A 14,958-nucleotide genomic window follows, 5' to 3' on the forward strand; every position below is an offset into this window, starting at 1 on the left:
TACACTGAAATTGTTTACAGATGTGAAACGGGTCAACCTTTAGTGCAGCTGATTTTAAACAAAAGTGAGAACGACATGAAACAAATGCTTCATCATTTGAACCAGTTAATTGAAATCAGGTGAGACCTCAAGCTTAGCCATTTTTGAGAGGTAAAAAAGTAGTGAACTGTATGATCAACTCTTGTCTTCTTTCTCCTTGTCCAGAATGGACGAGCACACTCGGCTGGCGTTCCTCTTTCAGGAAAATGCTCAGAAATTCATTGATGAGTTTGGTGAATGTCGCTCTAGAATGTGGCAGTTACTGTCAGATCTGGAGGACACGGCAGGTCATCTGGACAGTATGAAGAAGGGGGCCAGTATATCCACTGTGGCTGGTAGTTCAGTGGGGATAATAGGGGGTGTCTTGTCTATTACTGGAATCATTCTTGCCCTTTTCACTGCAGGAGCATCACTGGGTCTTACTGCAGCAGGGGCCGGTCTGGGGGGCGTCAGTGTAGTCAATGCTGTTGTAACAGGAATCACTGAAATGGCAGTCAACAGTCACCATGAGCACAATGCACAAAGCTATTTAAAGAGTTACAAGGATGACATGATAAAGATTGAAGACTGTTTGAAAGAAGTGGCCAACAGTGAAAGACCTTTAGTGCAGCCTAGTGGAGTTGATGCTGAGACCATTTTAACCGATATTGGAGAAGTGTTTAAAGAGACACTGAATGGGATGGGTGCAGCTGCAACCTATATAAGTGTATAAAAGTGAAAAAGCAACTGAAGCAGTAACTGAGATTGAACTGAAGGAATTAAGTACAGCCCGTGATGTACCGCAGGTGGCTAAAAACCTGTCTGGTACAGAGAAGCTTGCAAAAGCATCAACACTGGCAATCACAAAGTGTGTTAAAGTTGCATCTGGCCTCACAAATGCTTTCTTTATTGGCCTGGATGGCTATTTTGTTATCAAAGAAAGTATAAGTCTTGCACAAGGGAGCGAGACTGAGGTCTCTAAACTCATCCGCTCCAGGGCAGTTCTGTGGAAATCTGAGCTGGAGGCCTGGGAGAAAATGTACGACTCCTTATGCATAGGAAAAAAGAGACAATTAGCAAGAGCCAGGATACTTTGGAGAAACAATTTGTTCCTTAGATACAGAAATATGCATGAAAGGACATTCAAATGTTCCCATAATTGTTTTCACTGTAAAAGATTAAATCAAGCACAGCACATCACCCATGTTTCGGCATGTAAAAATCTGAATGAACAGATTTATCAGATAAAAATGATTGATACATTCATATGTTTCATTCCATAATTATTCCTTCAAAATATGTACTAATAACATGCATTTACTCTAATATGTAAATGATCACATGTAGTGGTATATAGTGCAAAAATAATTAAGAAAGAACCACTGAATATAGACTAACTTTAGCATTTTTAACCCATTAATATGCCTGCATGAGGGTTTGGGATTATTAGTAAAAACTAATGTATCTTGACAAAATGATTTATCATTGAAATGATTTACTGTTTACACTAACTACTATTCTACATCTCTGACACCAAGTACAAACTTGTGTAAGAAACAAAAGTGTTAAATTACACAAATAAAATGTACTATTTCTCCATTGGTTGTACAAATGTTTTACTTAATGTTGTTGGGTCAGTGGATGTAAATTGAACTTTTAGTTCTTGTGGATTCAACTGAATGTCTGAAATAAACACTGAAAGCAAGAATACAGCTTTTGGTAGAAAGTTTCAGTGTCATTATCCTTGTTAAAAAGTTTTTTTCTATTTATTAAAGTAACCTAGTGTGTAAAAAAACAAAAAACAAACACAAGATTAACAATCAAAGACTTCATCATCAATTTCTGATAAACCTTTATTAGCAGCGCTGATTTTAACAACAACACTGTATAAATTGTTTGAAATGTTTACAGTATAAAATAAAAAACAAAGGCAGTTCATGACCCCTTTAACAACAACAACATATTTTTATGATAAATATTAAAATACTATGTTACAATATATTATAATAGTAATAATGTCTGTTTCAATGACACGACCTAAAACAATAAAATTTATAACCAGGCAGTTTTTGCTGCAGCAGGCGTTTCTCTGATCACAGATCAGCTCTGACACAAACACAAACCTGACCAAAACTGCAGCACACGGACAATTCTTCTATGATAAAATGATGAAAAAATAAGATAATTATGCTGCAGTGTAAATATAATGCTTTCGAGACCCGTCAGAAATGATAAATTACCAATTAAACGTACATGAACACCATCAAAATGTCCATTTATGAGTGGGAAAGCATGTGTATTGTCAGTAAATTTAGTTATATGAATTAAATTGGTTTTTTGTTTGTTTGTTTTTTTTGCATTACAATAAAATGTGTTCATCAGACAACATTTCAGTTTTCTTATATATGGAAAATTCATATATTGTAGACAGTGAACATGGTAAGAGATGGACACACCTGAGTGTCAGACTCACCTGTAGCTGACAGGTAAATCAGTGGCGTTTGACCCGACGACCGTCTGAACCACGACCAGAGACAGACGAGCCACAGACAGACCCAGAGACGCGTCGATGAGAGGATGAAGCTGCTGTTTCACAGACTGAAACACCACAGACAGACAACACTGCTCCTGAAACACACAACACAGCATTACCATACAGAATAAACATATATATTACAAATTATATAAATATACACTTATATATTTAAGTTGGCTTGAGAAAGCCAACTTACTGATCTACTATTTAAGATTATTATTCTTCCTCTTCTGAGCCAAATTTTGGTATCTGTCTCCTCCTAGAGTTTTCAAGCTAGAACCACCAAACTCGGTCCAGACCTTCAGACTGCTCTGACTCAGTGTGCTGTATCTTTTCAGACTGATCCGGCTTACGGTTTTCGTAAACAAAACCATCCAAAACCACCAAAAATCCCATAGACTTACATTGATGGAATGTTCAAATGAGCAACACTCTTCAAACTCCCAGAATCCCTTGAGGCTCAATCAAGCTTCCCTTCTATGTACTATTTCTAATCCATTTAGACTCATTTAAACTTCACTCTAATATTTCTAATCTATCTAAATCATGCTAACAACATGCTAGTAACTTGGTAATAATGCTAGCAACATGCTAGTTACATGCTAATCATGTTAGAAACATGCTAACAAAATTCTAGTAACATGCTAATCATGCTAACAACATGCTAATAACTTGCTAATCATGATAAAAACATGCTAATCATGCTAACAACATGCTAATTATGTTAGAAACATGGTAATCAGCTTGCAGCATGCTAGTAACTTGTTAACCATGTTAGAAACATGCTAGCAACATGCTAATCATGCTAATAACTTGCTAATCATCCCAGAACCATGCTAGCAACTTTGCTAATCATGCTAGAATCATGTTAACAACAAGCTAGTAACATGTTAGCCAAGTTAAAAACATGCTTGTAACATGCTATCAACATGCTAATCATGTTAACAACATTCTAGTAACTTGCAAATTATGCTAACAACATTGTAATCAGCCTATAAAAATACAAGCAATAAGCTAATCATGCTAAAACATGTTACAGTTTTTTTACAATCGCTATGACAGTTTTTTCAATACATTTAACAAGTTTCCTAAACTCTTAACACGGTTAGCACAACATCCGTCTTTGTAGGCTATACAATTAACACATTTCTTGTTGCTTTGATACAAAATGCATACAGTTAACACCAATTTAAAATGCTTGAACTTCTTTTACACACAAGCTCAACCAAGACCAAAACAATGTAATTTTACAGTCAAATTTACAAATGCTTTCACACAGTATGTCAGAACAGATAACATCCTGTTCTAAACATAACTTATATAGGCTAAAGTCAAAGTGAACAGCTGTTCATATTGTGAATTGAAACACAAATATATTCCCTGTATTTTGTTCCATTGCCAATGAGAAACAGCTTATTGCAGTTATGCAAATATATAAATCACAACTGAACACTGCCAGGGGTGGATAAGGCATGCCAAAAGATTCTTCCCATGATGCCTTGCCAGAGAAGATATCAGGTGTGATGTGGATGAGAACATGTGGCCAAATGCAGAAGACTGGGCAGAATAGAAGATTACTTTGTTTTTTTTATTATAATTCCGGTGCATTTTCTGTTTGTATATCTTGCAGTAATGTCCTTTTGCAAATAAAGTCTGTACTGCAGCAATTCTGTGTCTGTATTTTTTTTTTACATAAACTACATTTTATAAAGCTACTCTGAGATGGTCATTTTTTGTATTGAATTTCTGCAGCAAAAGAAACAAAGTGCCCGCATTTACTAAACCCAACAAAACAAAAATGTAGAGAGGCGTCAAATATAAGGGCAGACCTGACACATAAAATAATGCAGTTTCTGTAATTTCAGCTGATGATAGTGTTTTTTTGTCAATGTGTTATGATTGACTAAATGTTCCTGTTGGAAGAGAACATGTGTTAGTGTTTTGAACAATTATTTGATTTTAAAACATGTTTGCAGTGTTTTGTTAGACATAGTGTATTGTGTTAGTTTATTATTGTATTTTGAAAATTAGTTTTGGGGTTTAGTTTACAATGTGTGATTTTGAGCATGAAATTAACCGTTTTGCCAATTGTGTGTTTTAGGTGTGTTGGTACGTTAAGAGTTTAGGAAACTTGTTAAACGTACTGAAAAAACTGTCATAGCAATTGTAAAAAACTGTAACAACATGTTAAATCATGCTAGCTGCTTTTATACTTTTACAACTGCTTCAAACTTTCAGGCTAGGCTTTCTCAAGACAACTTAAAGTTTGTTCTCAAACTTTACTCATCTAGTTGAATATAATGTACATATAATTAGTAAAAACTAATCTTAACATAATTAAAAGGTATAATAATAAATTAAATAAACTACACCAATACACACATACACACACATACATATAAACATTACTATATTACAATTATTATTAATTGTTTAAAAAATATATATTTAAAAAAATATGCACATATAAATCTGCTTACATGTACAGAACACGCACATATATTTATGTGTATGTGTATACATAATAGTATTAATAGATACAGATTTTTTTATAATTAACAAGTGACAGAGACAGTAAGAAAGACTGTGTTTATTACAATAAAAGCGCAAATATTACATATTAACATTTCACGAACTGAATGATTTGCGATTCAGTAATGATGCTAACAACATGCTAATAACTTGCTAATCATGATAGAAACATGCTAACAACATGCTAGTAACATGCCAATCATGCTAACAACATGCTAATTATGTTAGAAACATGCTAACCATGTTAAAAACATGCTAACAACATGCTATTCAGCTTGCAGCATGCTAGTAACATGCTAATCATGATAGAAAATGCTAACAACGTGCTAGTAACATGCTAATCATGCTAACAACATGCTAGTAACTTGGTAATCATGTTAGCAACGTGCTAGTTACATGTTAATCATACTAGAAACATGCTAACAACATGCTAGTAACGTGCTAATCATGTTAGCAACATGCTAGTTACATGCTAATCATACTAGAAACGTGCTAACATGTTAGTAACTTGCTAATCATGTTAGAAACATGCTAGCAACATGCTAGTTACATGCTAGTAACATGCTAATCATGCTAACATCATGCTAATAACTTGCTAATCATGCCAGAAACATGTTGGCAATTTGTTAATCATGCTAGAATCATGTTAACAACAAGCTAATAACATGTTAGCCAAGTTAAAAACATGCTAGTAACATGCTAATCTTGTGCGAAACATGCTATCAACATGCTAATCAGGCTAATCATGCTAACAACATTCTAGTAACTTGCAAATTATGCTAACAACATGCTAATCATGCTAACAACATTGTAATCAACCTATAAAAATACAAGCAACAAGCTAATCATGCTAAAACATGTTAACAACACGTTAAATCATGTAAGCAATTTGTTAAATCGTGCTAGCTGATTTCATACTATTACATCTGCTTCAAACTTTCAGGCTAGGCTTTCTCAAGCCAACTTAAAGTTTGTTCTCAAACTTTACTTATCTAGTTAATGTAATGTACATATAATTAGTAAAAACTAATCTTAACATAATTAAAAAGTATAATAATAAATTAAATAAACTACACCAATACACACACACATACATATAAACATTACTATATTACAATTACTATTAATTGTTTAAAAAAAATTTGAACAAGTACGCACATATACATCTGCTTACATGTACAGAACACGCACATATATTTATGTGTATGTGTATACATAATAGTATTAATAGATACAGATTTTTTATATATATATAATTAACAAGTGACAGAGAGAGTGAAAAGACTGTGTTTATCACAATAAAAGCGCAAATATTAAATATTAACACAGACCGCCAGCTTCATCGAAGAAATTCGCGCCACTGAACTCCTCCGCTCTGTGGCGTCACGCGGATCGGGCGCGCGCACGTTCTTACGCCGCCAAGTGGAGCGGAGAAAATCACACATACAACAGCCACACTTTTAACACTCTGTAGACGTTTATTTTCTGTTCTTTACCCTAAATAAAGATCAAGAAAACAAATGATTATTCTTATTATAGTGTAAAAATAATTGCAGTTCAGTTGTATGAGTTGAATGGAAGCTTATTTTTCCCACGGAATAAAAATTTTCGCAATCGCAAGTTTATATTTCGCAAAAAATGTCGCAATTACAATTTCAGATTTTTATTCAGTGATGAAAACAAGGGAAAACATTAGAAAAATATTGCAAGATTCGTGTTTATATAATAATTTTTTACTTATAATTAATTTTGTTTGTATTGTAATTAATCAATAAATATTATAATAATTTGTATAATACTTAAATACTTCCAATCGCCACAGTTGTTGTGATTTCAGTTTACAAACATTCGAACCACACCGAGGCTTTCCAGTCCGCCAATCAGCTCTGCGGATTCCTCTGTGGGCGGTCGCTGATTGGACGTCCCCGATCGCGAGCAGAGCCAATCAGCCGCCGAGTCCAGGCTGTCGTCGGTTCTTGCGCGTCACGCAAGCGCAGCGCAAGCGATCACGTGGGAGCCACAGTACAGAGGAGAGGCGCGCGCTGGTCTGCAGAGAATAAAGAACAGGTTTGCCAGATTTCAAAAACTACATTTTAAATTGTTTTAAACATATTTCTGTTGATTTAACCGTGCGCGGTGTTTCAGCTGCACACGAACGACATTAGCGCGTGACTGTAAACGCAGTTTATCACGTTTTTTGATGGTTTGTGTGAGTCAGCGCGTGCGTGTGTCGCGTGCAGCACCGGAGCGCGCGCGGTTAAACTGTTTTAACGGGGATTCGGTGCATTTACGGCGCTCCGTGATGCGTTTTCACGCGTGTATTGGGATAATTTGGCCTTTTCGGATGATATAATGTGTTTGGACGGAGAGATGGGGGAGGGTGGCGTGATGGAGGGAATTAGGCGGGAAGGAAAAATGGAGGAATCTTTGTTCAACAAAAGCTTCCCGAACAACTACAACAAAAGTGCTTTAAAAACGAGAATAAACGTTTAAGTTCCTGAATTTTTAATCACAACTCATTTGTGTGTACATGCTTTTAAATGCAATGTTTTTAATACAATTTTTGCAGTTTTTTTGTGTGAATTGCAATCGTACTTATGTTTTCAGTGTTCATCCGGGCCAATAAACCTAAGTGAAATGTGTGTGTGTGTGTGTGTATATATATATATATATATATATATATATATATATATATATATATATATATATATATATATATATATATACATATATATACAAACACACACACAAATTTTTTTACTTTTTTTTTGTTTTTTTTTATTTTTTACATTTTTTTATTTATAAAAATGTAAAAAAAAAAAAAAAAAATAAAGAAATGTATAAATTGACAATTATATAAAATACATATATAAATTCTATTTTATTAATTCGTTCTGTATACATATTCGTATATTTATAGATGTAAAGTATATAATTAAATACTTATTTATTCATATATTTTTATTTTTATATATTTATTTATATACACACAATATTTATATTTACAAATATATTTTTATTTATATTTTTGTTTTTAACAAATATTTAACTTTTCTGTTTACACATTATATATATTTAAAAATATATATTTTTATATTTTAAGAAACAAGAATAAACATTTATATAAATAAACATTAATAAAAAAAATTTTTTACATATTCATGTATTTCTTTATACACACAATATATATGTAACATAACAATATAACTAAATGTGTGTGTTTTTCTGTGTAGAGATAATTGTATATTTCTATATTTTAAAAATGTATATAATTCTTTATACGTTACATTTTATATATTTTACATATATATATATATACACACACATATACATATATATATACATATACACACACAGTGATCAACATCTGTATACATTTACATTTTTAATATTTACATTTTTCTTTATGTATTCATATATACATACCGATTCTGCTCTAAGGCTTGAGTTTGTGTTGTTTTTCTGTTAGTTGATCAGCATGGTGAAAGGAGACGTAAACAAACCCAAGGGAAAGACGTCTGCGTACGCGTTCTTCGTGCAGACGTGTCGCGATGAGCACAAACGCAAGAGCCCTGACGTACCTGTCAACTTTTCAGAGTTCTCCAAGAAATGCTCTGAGCGGTGGAAGGTGAGCGACCGTCACTGTAATGAGGATGACGATGATGATGCTGCTGTTACTAACCACTGCTCTTCTGTCCCATCCAGTCCCTGAGTGCTTCAGAGAAGACTAAGTTTGAAGACATGGCCAAAGTGGATAAAGCTCGCTATGACAAGGAGATGAAGAATTACGTGCCGCCCAAAGGCGTCGGCAAGACGGGCAGGAAGAAGAAGGACCCGAATGCCCCAAAACGCCCGCCGTAAGTAAACGCAGCAATGTACAGTTTTACAAACATTTTGGTTTTTCTGTTGTGTAAAATGCTTTTTATGTTAAGAATTAAAATAAAATGTAGAAAAACTGTCCTGTATGTAATGTAAAACGGCCAAAAATAATACATAAAAAAAATAAATGAAGGTAAATGAACTTTTAATTTTTTTTTTTTATATATTTAATATATAAATATAGAAAATAAAAATATAAAAATTAAATGGAAAGTGGTCTTTAAAATTTTGTACGTAATACATAATATATAAAATGTACTTATATATGTAATACATAAATTATATATACATTTTAATATTTTACAAATTGCAGTATTTCTGTTCCGTTTCTCTGCGCAGATCTGCGTTCTTCATCTTTTGCTCGGAGTACCGGCCAACAGTGAAGAGCGAGAACCCGAGTCTGACCATCGGTGAGATCGCCAAGAAGCTGGGCGAGTTGTGGTCGAAGCAGAGCACCAAAGATCGTGCGCCATATGAGCAGAAAGCCGTCAAACTGCGTGAGAAATACGAGAAGGTGAGCCGTGAGATTCAGAGTCATGTTTATTTAATCGTGTAGGCGTGGCTCGAGTCTAAACTCTCTGTGATTGGCAGGAGGTGGCGGCGTACCGCGCAGGGGGCGCAGCTGCTAAGAGGGGGCCGGGCCGACCGACGGGATCAACTAAAAAGGCCCAGGCTGATGATGACGATGACGACGACGATGATGAAGAGGAGGATGACGAGGAGGAGGAAGATGATGAGGAGGAGGATGACGACGACGAGTAGAGTGTGTTTGTGTGTAATGCAGCATCACTGATGTGGGCGGGTGGAGGGGTTATTTGGGGATTTCTTTATGTACATGTTTAATGACTCCAGCAATAACGCAAGTGTTCTGTTTTTTTTTTTTTTTTGTTTGTTTTTTTAGATTTCTTTTTATTTTTGTACACGTCTAGCTGTTGATCCAATAAAGTGTAGAGGTGCTTTTTTTTATAATAAATTTTTAAAGGTTCTGATATTCTGCGTTTGCTGTGGTCTTTTTGATTTAACTGAAGGTTTTATTGTATATTACATGACAATAAATTACATTTCAAAAATAATTTGGGCTCAATACAATAAATTACAGCAGAAATGTATTATTCAAGCATAAAAGCACTTTGAAAAGGTTGTAAAAATATATTTTCATGGTTTGTACAAGGTGTTTTGAAGTACTTCAATTTGATTTTTTTGACATGCAAGTCCTGGAAAACCCTTGAAAATATAAGTATTCCCAAAAAGGTACATGAAAAGTGCATGAAATATTTGAAGTCAATGTAACTATGAAATAAGCTTTTAATTTTTTCAGTCATTTCACGCTGGATTAACGCTCCGATTGATTCAAACTCATAACATTTTCAGTGCAGTTTTAAACTGATAATTAAATCAATTTCACCAGCTATAATTAAACAAAGTAAATTACTATGAGCTGCACCTCGTCATATTAATGTAGTGTATGTTTTAAAAAGCAGTGCATTATGGGTAAAACGGAGCTTTTCTAAACTCTGATTTGTAAACAAAATTTTTCACTGATTTAAGTCAATCTCAGAAAACGGCTCGTTAATCCAGTAGTTTACATCGCGACTCTTGTAAACATGGCTGAAGACGCGAATCATTTCATTCAGATCGGAACTTTTTTTTTTTATTAAACATTACAGATATCCAAAATAACAAGACAGTACAAATACAGACAAAATAAATAAACAGAAACAAGAATACACAGATTTGTTTCAGATCGGAACTTTAGTGCGGACCGCAATTCATTTGATTCAGTTCGGGACATCGGAGCGGGTTCGCGAATCATTTCGTGAACTGAATGATTCACGATCCGATTCCTTATCTGAAATGATGGTTCGCAAATTTTTTGATTCAGATCGGGACTTGATAGAATATCGCTATCATTTGATTAAGTTCGATACATTGGAGCGGGTTCGCGAATCATTTGATTCAGATCGGGACTTCGGTTCGCATATCGCGAATCATTTCGCAAACTGAATGATTCGCGATCCTCTAAAAATGACTTTTTTTTTTTATTATTATTATTATTATTATTAAACATTACAGACATCAAAACATCAAAAACAAGCAACTGATCCTCTGAAATGACGGTTCGCGAATCATTTGTTCAGATCGGAACTTTGGAGTGCGGATCGCGATTCATTTGATTCAGTTCGGGACTTCGGATCGCATATCGCGAATCATTTCGCAAACTGAATGATTCGCGATCCGATTCCTTATCTTAAATGATGGTTTTACATTTGATTCGGATCGGACTTTGGAGCGGGTTCGCGAATCTTTTCATTCAGATCGGAACTTTAGACCGCGGATCGCGATTCATTTGATTCAGTTCGGGACTTCGAATCGCAAATGATGGTTTTAGATAAGAATCATTTCGCGAATCATTTTTCATTCAACTGAATGATTCGCGAATCATTTCGCGAACTGAATGATTCGCGATCCGCGATCCGATTCCTTATCTGAAATGATGGTTCGCAAATCATTTGATTCAGATCAGGACATCAGATATATATACACAGATGTGTAAGTGTATATTTCGTAAAAAAATGTAAAAATAAATATACATAATGAATATCAAGTATAAAATATAGTATCTTTTACAAAGATTGCAGTGTTCCTGTTCTGGAAAAGCTATGAATTTATTGAAAATGTTATAATTTAAAATAACTGAGAATGGCCTGGATATTATATTGACCACAATACACCAATAAAAACTATAAGCATTATTTTTACATTGTTTTTTTTAATTACATTTTATTTTAACCTGGTAATTATGAAGAAAAGAATACTAAAACCATTTTAAAGTACTCATGTGTATATTGTAGTTTATAGTATAATTTTTTATGATCATTTATGATCATTTATATTTAATTTATTGGCATCTTTTGAATCTTTAACATCCATGGAATCTTTCTGTATTCCATAAAAGGTTCTTTATTAGTGAAAAAAAGTTTCTTTAGCATTTGAATCTGTTCTTCACACTAAGAAAAAAGGTTTCTTTTAAGAACTGACCTCTAAAAGGTTCTTTGGAAACCAAAAATGGTCTGAAAATGCTTTTGGAACCTTTATTTTTAAGAGTGTACAATTAAAGTCATTTGTTATTAGAGATATAAAAAAAATTTAACAAACAACCTGAGGTCATTTTTTACGTCTAATAATAAGAATTTTCAGTAAAATATTTATTAATCGATTTATTTTAGAATGAATGAGGCAACAGTGATACAGAAAGACAAAAGTGAAGTGTGACTTACAGCTGATGTTCATCTTGTTCGTCTCTTCGTGATGTTTGTACAGCAGAACCTGTTCAAGCCAGCATTCACAAAACCACACCTGAAAAGAGCCATTTGTTTCTAGGAGAAAGAGTCGTGAGCCGCCGCAGTGACATTGTGTTTATTCTCATTATATTCTCACATCAAGCGGTACAGGTTTGTCGTCCAGCACAGGAAAAGAGCAAAATAAATACAAACGTACACCATCATAACCGATTCATAAGAGTGAATCTCTGTAACATCACGTGCAAAACACACAGATTCACTCACGCTTTCACACACACACACACACACACACACACACATTACGGGTTTGTGTCGTGGAGTGATGATTCAAGTGTTTATACTGCCATTCAAACACACATTTACATTATATTTATATATATATTTATATATATATATATATGTTCATATAGAGCTCAAAGTGTGATTTCAGAGTTATTGCCCATATCAGATGTGACTGACTGGAAATCTGTCATAATACTATCAATAATAACACTGTCTGATTTAATCAATAGATCCATTAGAAAGCATTTAAGATTCAGAATGACAGCACGTCTCAACCTCACAAATCCTGCAAAGAAACGCCCAGCTTTGATTTCATTATTACAGTAAAGTGTCATCAAATTCATTAAATCACATCTGCTTTTAATACCATTACGTGACAATAATTTCATGACAATTAAACAGATTTACACTAAATACACAATCATGAGTTTCTGAAAAGCCAATAATCATATAATTAAAAAATTAAATTCAAATAAATAATTTTTAAAACAGAAAAAAAATAGGACACTAGCTTTTAGGAAGACTTTAAAAACATAATTCATTTATGAAATAAATTAAATTCTAACTCTGATTATCAATAATATAATCTCAGTACAACACTTAATAAAATGGGAAGTATTTTGTTTAGCTGACCATTAACCGTCATCAGAGAACATGAACATGTTAATATATATAATATAATTATATTATATATAATATTTTTTCTTTAAGAAATTTATATATATTTTTTTACATATAATTCCACAGAGGTTTGGCTAACATACACACATTAATAAATAAATAAATAATCAGTGATATACATTTCATTTGTACTTTACAAATATACTTTACTATTGACAATACGTTGTTAGCATTAGAGTAGAACTCATATTTTCAACACTGTAAACAGGTTTAATTGTCATAAAAATAATGACACCATGCAAAAAATTAACACACATTATTTGACTTTAAAAAGGTCAAATATAATTGGGGTGAAATATGAGCTGGACTTGATATTCTTCACAGGTTTCATAAGATTCACCAAACCACATGCGACATGTACTTTACATGAAACAATCACAGCCAATCAGAAAACAGGTGAAGCTGTGTGGGCGGGGCTACACAGCACAACACACCAGAAATCAAAACAAAACATCGTTTGTCGCTTGTGTTCATGGCTGTTTAGGACAAAACCTCGATGACCGTGAAGGAGATGTGATGCATGGGTTGTAGCGTCGCACCTGATTCAGACACACGTGATGGAGAACAGATGGCACAAAACACACACACTCACATAAAGAAATCTGCTGTCCTCCAGAACAGATGCATTTCTTCAGCTACCAGCCCTGAATAAAATCATGACAAAAAGAAGAAACTCTCCGCTGCGTTACTAAATCAAAAATGATGAAAGCTTATTTCCACCACGGATTAAAAACATAAAAATGGTAATTGCAAGTTTTACGTCACAATTCTAAATTGTTTTCAGTTCTGAGGAAAAAGGTCAAAATTGTGAAGAAAAGTCAGAATTGTCAAAGTGTTAATAATTAATATTTTTTATTCCACGCCAAAAAAAAATAAATAAATAAAATATGCAAAATTTAAACTCAGATTTTTGGAAAGAAAGTCAGAATTGTGAGATATAAACTAAACATTCCAAGAAAAAAAGTCCAAATTCCAAGAAGGATGTCAGAATTGTGAAAAGTAAACTCTGAGAAAAAAACTCTGAGAGAAATTTTCTGAGAAAAAAAGGTCCAATCATGAGTTGTAAACTCAGAATTCTGGAGGAAAATTCAGAATTGCGAAATAAATCGTAACAATTACATTTTTGTTAATTCCTTGGCAAAATATGAAAGAGATGTACACGCAAAATTTCAAGAAAAAGCGTCAGAATCACAAGTTGTAATTTCGGATTTCTGAGAAAAAATGTTACCATTATTTTTTAAACTCAATTAACAAAAAAAAAAAAAGCGAAAAAAATCAGAACTGAGAGCTAAATAGTCACAACTACCATTATTTTAAATTCAGCAGCAAAAACGAAAATAATTGTGAGATGTAAACCCAAAATTAAAAAAAAAAATAGGTCAGAATTGTAAAATACAAAATACACTCGCAATTACAAGTTTATAACTTGCAAGTGCTAGATATAAACTTTTGCAATGTGAGTAAAAATTCATAATTGTGAGATAAATCATTTAAAATTCTGTGGCAAAAAAAAATCTAAAAATATTTAGAGATTTTAAGATTCAAAGAAATCAAGAAGTCAGAATCACAACGTAAACTCAGATTTGTGAGAATTTTTTTAACAAAACGCAATTTTGGGAAAAAAAAATCAGAACTGCAAGATAAATAGCTACAATTGCCTTTTTTTTAATTCAGTGACAAAAATGAAAAGAATTTTGAGATTTTGAAAAAAAGGTCAGAAAAAAAAAA

The 14,958-nt window shown here is 33.2% G+C and overlaps 2 protein-coding genes across 2 annotated transcripts; both read left to right on the forward strand.

Moving 5' to 3' along the window:
* Positions 1–16: 16 nt before the first annotated feature.
* LOC127154879 (apolipoprotein L3) lies at positions 17–751 on the forward strand. Its single transcript, XM_051096752.1, has 2 exons — positions 17–119; positions 205–751. Exons 1-2 carry the CDS (start codon positions 76–78, stop codon positions 749–751), a joined length of 591 nt encoding a protein of 196 aa, XP_050952709.1. The 5' UTR covers positions 17–75.
* A 6,298-nt stretch (positions 752–7,049) lies between these two features.
* Positions 7,050–9,956, forward strand: hmgb2b (high mobility group box 2b). Its single transcript, XM_051097479.1, has 5 exons — positions 7,050–7,153; positions 8,556–8,714; positions 8,792–8,943; positions 9,305–9,479; positions 9,557–9,956. Exons 2-5 carry the CDS (start codon positions 8,565–8,567, stop codon positions 9,725–9,727), a joined length of 648 nt encoding a protein of 215 aa, XP_050953436.1. The 5' UTR covers positions 7,050–7,153; positions 8,556–8,564; the 3' UTR covers positions 9,728–9,956.
* The last annotated feature ends 5,002 nt before the right edge of the window (positions 9,957–14,958 follow it).

Source organism: Labeo rohita, chromosome 23 (assembly GCF_022985175.1).
Source record: "Labeo rohita strain BAU-BD-2019 chromosome 23, IGBB_LRoh.1.0, whole genome shotgun sequence".
In the NCBI taxonomy this organism is placed as follows: domain Eukaryota; kingdom Metazoa; phylum Chordata; class Actinopteri; order Cypriniformes; family Cyprinidae; genus Labeo; species Labeo rohita.